The 7550-nt window shown below is 43.5% G+C and overlaps 1 protein-coding gene across 1 annotated transcript; it reads left to right on the forward strand.

Annotated features, from left to right (window-relative positions):
- Window positions 1-782: 782 nt before the first annotated feature.
- slc6a1a (solute carrier family 6 member 1a) lies at window positions 783-7332 on the forward strand (the record flags this gene model as incomplete). The annotated part of the gene is made up of 14 exons (XM_083974572.1): window positions 783-1014; window positions 1380-1511; window positions 1704-1804; window positions 1975-2084; window positions 2241-2373; window positions 3103-3237; window positions 3334-3437; window positions 4125-4249; window positions 4419-4531; window positions 5238-5369; window positions 5572-5674; window positions 5975-6075; window positions 6239-6406; window positions 6850-7332. The coding sequence occupies 14 exons, from the start codon at window positions 783-785 to the stop codon at window positions 7330-7332; spliced, it is 2172 nt and encodes a 723-aa protein (XP_083830698.1).
- Window positions 7333-7550: the final 218 nt, after the last annotated feature.

A 7550-nucleotide genomic window follows, 5' to 3' on the forward strand; every position in this document is an offset into this window, starting at 1 on the left:
TTTGTGTTCCAGTTTGTTTGGGACCTCTGTGTATCCCTGCTGCTCCCAATTCTCCATGTGTGGATAAGTGTTAGGAGAATCTGCAGGTGGTAACTAGTGGACTCCACTTCATTATGCTTAATTCTCATAGGCTATTTGCTATTGCTACGGTGCGTCTTGCGCTTGAGGTGCACGTTTTTGGAATCTGTAATTTGTCTTAAAGTTTTCGGGGGGGTTTTCCGTTGACGGCAGTGGTGTGTAATTCCCCATTTCTATATTTTTTTCGATGCGTGTAACGGCAGACTTTGTTTGGGCTATCATATGTGTGCTGATCTGGTTTGGAGAGCTGTTCATTTACGCGCAATCTGTCTCATGACTTTGCCATCGATGTTATTATTATTTTTTTTTTTGGTGTTTGTTGAGTCTGATATGAATGAAAATTTTGTCAGGGAGCCAAATGTTCATGAGATGTTTAAGTCTGCGTTTTTTTAGATGCACATTTACGAATTTGATTTGATTGTGTGTTTGAATTGATATTAATATTGTTTTATTCGATAAAAAAAATGTGTCCAGGTTTGCTTCATATAAGTCATCACATTTTCAGCGCCTCCTGAGAAACCGACCAATTGCTCTATTCACGATTTCCAGGTTAACGGCGACTGACGAGCCGTGTGTGCACAGGCTTCATCGTCTCCAGACATTTGGTCCAAAGGTTAGGTCTAAAAACCGCGAAGCTGCTGTCTACGTGGACTGGTGCTGAAGCCTCCCGTCCGACTGCCAGGACCTCTGCCAAATCCAGAGAGATGGCGACGAACGGCACCAAAACGGATGGACAAGTCACAGAACTGAACGAAGTGGCCACTAATAATGACAAACCCAAGTCACTGGACGTGAAGCCCGAAAAGCAGAAAAAGGATTTGCCTGATAGAGAAACATGGGCGGGAAAATTTGATTTTCTCCTCTCGTGTGTGGGTTATGCAATTGGACTGGGAAACGTATGGAGATTTCCCTATCTGTGTGGAAAAAACGGAGGAGGTAAACATTATTTTTCACAGCTTATTTGTGTGTGTGTGTGTGTGTGTGTGTGTGTGTGTGTGTGTGTGTGTGTGTGTGTGTGTGTGAGAGAGAGAGAGAGAGAGAGAGAGAGAGAGAGAGAGAGAGAGAGAGAGAGAGAGAGAGCTGCACGGCCCCATTGAGCTCCACTATGCATATAGTCGAGCTTACCTTTAATTGGCCATGTCCATTACATGAAAAGAATGACAATCACCTACATTTTGCAGCCTTTAATAACTGACGTTGTGTTGTGGTGTTTTGAGCAAATGCCTTGGTGCAGTTTCAGATTAAGGTGAATCATTATTTTTCATGCATAATTTGATCAACATCTACTTCTGTCCATCCAGGAGCCTTCTTGATCCCCTATTTTTTGACTCTGGTATTTGCTGGGATGCCCTTGTTTCTACTGGAAACCGCCCTTGGTCAATACACCTCAATTGGAGGGCTTGGTGTATGGAAACTGGCTCCTATGTTCAAAGGTATAATGCACTTCAATATGTTTCCATAATTCTTAACCCCAGACCTTTTTATTTATATATATTGCAACAACCCATGCTGGAAATATATATGTTATTTTATGCTTCATAGAAATAATCATGAGGATTTATGGAGGCCACGCAACACACAGACTCAATCATAGCTCCACTGCCTGTGTCATTTCTGTGTGATAGGTGTGGGCCTTGCAGCAGCAGTCCTGTCCTTCTGGCTTAACATTTACTACATTGTAATCATTTCTTGGGCCATTTACTACCTGTACAACTCCTTCACCGCTGTAAGTATTATACAGTGTTCTCCAGTGATTTATAAAAAGCTGTAAATGATACATAAGGTCAAGGTTGTTATGTCATCAGGAAACGTAGCCTGTGCATCTGGTAAGAAATTTCGAAATCCCTAAATAAGGGGTTAAAAAAGGAGAGAAAAATTTAAAATTTTCTTTTGCAGGATCTTCCATGGAGCTCATGTAACAATCCATGGAACACAGACAAATGTTATACAAACTACTCCATTCCAGATACCACCAATCTCACCAGTGCAGTAATGGAGTTTTGGGAGTAAGATATTGACTGCTTTCTCTTACTTCAATCACAGCACAGCTTTTAAAGTATCCTGCATGCCTCCCTGAGACACATAAAAGACAACCTCCTCTGCTGCATTCTCATTTCCCAATGTGTACAATAGACTTATTGTTGCCTGCTCTGACTTTGTAGGCGCAACATGCACGAAATGACCGATGGCTTGGAAAAACCAGGCCAGATTCGAGTGCCATTGGCAATAACACTGGCCATTGCCTGGGTCCTTGTGTACTTCTGTATCTGGAAAGGGGTGGGCTGGACAGGAAAGGTAAGGAGCCAGATTTGGATATCCAAGACCTCTTAACGCTACTGGTTCCCAATAAAGGAGCAGTATGTGACAGCTATGCAATATTAATCAGTCTAATATCACCTCATCAATCATTCACACAGCAGTCAGCATTGTCGAGATTGATTTTAAAATAAGAGAGGAGACATCAAACACTCATGTTCACTAATCCTACTCTGCCTCATGGTGGCTCCTCTAATTCCAATCCTCCTGACACAGTGTCTATACTGAGTGTGGATCTGTGATAGGAGGAGCAACAAACCGCCATACACTACAATCTGGTTTTGTCCTCTCCCTCCACTTGGAGCAGTTCTCCCTCCCTTGCGATGCCATATTTCGAAAAGTCTTGTTTGTCACGTGACCGTGGCAAATAAAATTGGTCTTGGTCACAAAAACACCCCCATCCCCCCATGCACAGTTTGCTCACAAATTTGCTCGCACAGTGTCATAAATGCACAGAGACAGTGGGAACTGATTCACAGTGAAGCTGCAGTGATTTCTTTGCAGAATATTTGGTCTCTTCATCTCTTATTTTTATTTTTCGTGTGGAAGAGACCACAAGGGAAAAAAAGAAAAAAAAGAAACCCAGATAATCTGAATAACCCTCTTGAGAATAGAATTCCAGATGTATAAACTGTGCATGCATCATATACTGTCTGTCCTTATGATGCAATGGTGCTACCCTGCTGATAACCCTTTTACATTTTATAGGTCGTTTACTTCTCAGCTACATATCCCTACTTCATGCTGTTTATTCTCTTCATCCGTGGGGTGACTCTACCTGGAGCTAGAGAGGGAATTCTCTTCTATATCACCCCTGACTTTGAGAAACTCAAAGAGTCTGAGGTAATAATATATCATTATATGAATCATGCCTATGCAGTTGCGTGCCTGAGTGAGCAGAGCCTCATGCAGCTAAACGCTTGTCTTGTCTTTTGTCAGGTATGGCTTGATGCTGCTACCCAGATCTTTTTCTCCTACGGACTGGGACTGGGGTCTCTCATAGCTCTGGGCAGTTATAACCCTTTCAATAACAATGTTTACAGGTAAGACTGGCGATGAGTCATCAATAGGAGATAATCTATGAGACCTAGACAGAGAGTGCTGCTCAGCAAATCATAATAGCATAAGACAGCAGTCACTCAATTATTGCCATTTTAATATATTATACTCATGTTAAAGACCTTATTCAGGGGTACTTTGTAAGAGCTCTTAAAGGAGCTTATTAATGTGCATATAATAACAATCTAAGTAGAGGGCTGTCTCTTTCTGGCAGTGTGTGTGCTGGGGGGGAAAAAACAACGATGATTGCAAAACCTGAGTGTTTTCCTCAGCAGCCTCATGGTTCTGGGTCACATTAACAATCTGTTACATAAAAATAGTTGCATTCATTTGTGCTTGTTTAAAATGGATCCACCCTCCATATCTTTATCTATTTAAAAACATAAAATAAAGGAGTTTTTTTTTTTTTTTCAAAAGAGCTCTCAAATGAAATCTGTTCAAAAAACATTTCACATTTTTTTGTGTTTGTTTGTTTGTTTTGATTTCGGTGAACATGTGAATGATCAGAAGGGATAAATAGCAGTAAAGCGTTCTCTCACAGCGACTCTCTCAGATCTCAGTCTTTCCCGTCTGCTCTGTTTTCAGGGGAGCTCAATACAGAGAGAAAATAAATAAATATGAGTCGAGTTAAATCTTTGACAACAGGTCTATTTTATATTTCCTCTCCCCAGAGACTCCATCATTGTGTGCTGCATCAACTCGTGTACCAGCATGTTTGCTGGCTTGGTAATCTTCTCTATTGTTGGCTTCATGGCACATGTGACAAAGAAAGACATTGCAGACGTGGCAGCTTCAGGTAACTACGGATTGCATGCGTGCTTGCTTCTGTAATTGTTCTGTCTCTGCACAAGGAAAGGTGCACTGTCATTGATATTGACTGCTAAACAGCTTTTGTCATCACCTCTATGTGAGCTATGAGAGCCACCATGATGAAATGTGTTTTTCTTTTCCTATTTACTGTCCAGGTCCTGGCTTAGCTTTCCTGGCCTACCCGGAGGCTGTAACCCAGTTGCCTGTCTCTCCTCTCTGGGCCATCCTGTTCTTCTCCATGCTGCTCATGCTGGGGATAGACAGCCAGGTAAGGGGCTTGGAGATGATCTGCTTCATGGGCTGACCTAAATATTTAAATGCAGGTACATATCATGCAGCTCACCCCTGCTCTCTGCATGATAAGCATGCAATTTGCTTCTTGTGGACAGATATAGCTGAGCTTTGACATCAGCTGTCAAGTCTCCTTAATGCAACTTTCTCACCTCCATGTGCCCGCAGGTTCCACTGTCTGTTTCTTTATTTGGTATATGATATTTGGGTGTGAATAAGGCCACGGAGACTAGAGAAACACATCCATACATGTGGCTGTATGTATTGGCTGTGACCGCCAGTGCTTCAAAGAAAACAACATAAATTATAACCCCTTTTTATAGGTTTATAATTCATACCCCATGTCATCGCAACAAGGCTTTTGCATATCAGAGCTACTAACAAAATGGCCTCCAAGAAGTAGATGCTTGGTCATTCAGAAGATTACGTTAGTGTTTTTTTGTCCCATGGTTTGAGGCACACTGCAATTCTGTCATTTGTTATCATCAGTCAGCCTGTCCACTACAATGCAGCTTCCCTCGAATTCACAGACCTCTCCGTGCTAGAATAAAACAACAGACAAATAATACTGTGTGTAGTCAAAGCGTATTTATATCAAGGAAGATAAAGCAGCAAGGTGCACATAGTATAGAGCACATATGCACATTTATGCCTAACACTCTGTCTATGATTCTGTCCTTCAGTTCTGCACTGTTGAAGGCTTCATCACTGCTCTGGTGGACGAATTTCCCAGGGCTCTTAGGAATAGACGAGAGATCTTCATCGCAGTGGTCTGCGTGGTGTCCTATGTGATCGGACTTTCAAACATTACACAGGTACAGCAGAGCAGCTCTCTTACTTCACCACTGACTATAAAATGGCACAAGATTAAACAAATGAGTGAGATAATTGAGAGATGTGATTAAAAGATAAATCCCTGCATCTTTGCAGTGGGCAAGAGTCAATTTAGAACTTCACTTGTTCTCTCTCTCTTTTTTTTTAATATATGTAACACTTATTCATTTTTCTTGTAACCAGGGTGGGATCTATGTGTTCAAACTGTTTGACTACTACTCTGCCAGTGGAATGTGTCTGCTGTTCTTGGTCTTCTTTGAATGCATCTCCATATCCTGGTGCTACGGTGTGTATCATCAATGTTTCATTGAGTATGGCAAAAAAAATTAAAATTAAATGTGAAAAATTCTCAATCCAAGTTAGCGAAATATTATATATGTGAGAAGTTGGGGTCAGTGTTAAAGGTTAGAAAGCGTCACACCTATCTAGAGGTATTTGCGTGGCTTCAAACGTTGCTCAGCCCTCAAGGTCATGAGCACTCATGTGTTCCCACCTCGCCATCCTCATCATCATGCATGGCAGACCGGCAGCAAATTGAAATAAATTGGATATGAATATTTTGATCACAGATTCATTTGTCTCGCAGGTGTGAACAAGTTCTACGACAACATTCAGGAGATGATTGGCTACAAGCCGTGTATATGGTGGAAGCTGTGCTGGGTCGTGTTCACCCCTCTCATTGTCGCTGTGAGTACTCTGAACTAATACAAACGTACATCTAAAGTCATGACATGAAAAATGAAACAATAAATAAAGTCAATATTACCTGCCTGCAGCCATGTCAGGCTGAGACAGCGCTGCCTGTAGTCAGTGGTGTCAGGATGCATAAAGTGTTTCATGTCTCCCACAGGGGGTGTTCTTGTTCAGTGCTGTACAAATGGTTCCTCTCACAATGGGAGACTATGTGTTCCCAGGCTGGGGTCAGGGAGTGGGCTGGCTCATGGCACTGTCCTCCATGGTTCTCATACCAGGGTACATGATCTATATGTATCTCGGACTCAAGGGCACTTACAAAGAGGTAAGAAGTCCATTGCCAGATGTTTTTGTTGAAGCAGAAGTAAGCGGAATGTTTGTGTTAATATAAGTCTTAAATAGTTATATCTTCCACTTACATAGAGTGTTTGGTCTGAAACACGGGTCTGTCAGTCACTCTGCTCTGCTGTAAGCCGAGGAGAAAACTTTCCTTGTATCCTACAACCTTTATCCAATGAGGAGAGAGAACGGCATAAAGGGGCGGTCATCTCTGTGTGTGCAGCCAAGGGATGCGCGTGAATGTGGTGACATAGGAACGAGGACCAATAGATCCATGACGAGGGCGGGGGCTGCTAACTCCATCGGCTGACAAGACGTTAGCCAAAACGACCGGATCGCTTACTTCTGCTTTAACCACAGGATTTGCTTGTTTGATTTCAACTCTGCTCTGAGATGCCCTTCTCTGATGTGATTGATTTTCTCCCCCAGCGTCTGCGGATAATGCTTCGGCCTCCCGCAGTTACCAGGCGTCAGGAGAATGGACCTGAGCAGCAGCAGCAGGCGGAAACCAACACGGCTAACCTCTCCAGTCCTGCCAATCCGGCCAGCCCGGTCAACCCGGCCCCGGCCAATCCCGCAAGCCCCACCTCCAACCCGGCTCCTGCTAACTCCACCAGCCCCGTGACCCCCGCTAACCCGGCTCCTCCGCCAGCTAATCCAGCCGCTGCCGCTAGCCCGGTGAACCCGGCGACCAGTCCCACTGCCGCCACCACCACCACCGCCACCACCGCCACTGCCGCCGCCACCACGGCTACTCCAGCTAACCCCGCCACCACCACCACCGCCACCACCACCTCAACTGTTAGTCCAACCAGCCCACCACCCAACCCAGCTAGCCCAACGGAGCCCGTCAGCCCCCCGAACCCGACAAGCCCGACCTCTAACCTGACCAATGCTGAGGCCAATGTGTAGACAAAGAAACCCTCATGGAGCATGTAGACAAAAGAGAACATTACAAAGGACTTCCAAGATTTTAATTGATTCACCTACCTCCAGGGGAAATATGTGATCAAAACAGATTTTCAAACCATGTTTAATTTTTCTGCATTTGTAAAAAACCAAGCCAATGATGTCTTATTGTTGGTTTGCATTCTGAAAACAATATCAAAGACTGTTAGTGTTCACAAATA

The sequence above is a fragment of the Trachurus trachurus genome, assembly GCF_905171665.1.
Source record: "Trachurus trachurus genome assembly, chromosome: 7".
NCBI classification, from domain to species: domain Eukaryota; kingdom Metazoa; phylum Chordata; class Actinopteri; order Carangiformes; family Carangidae; genus Trachurus; species Trachurus trachurus.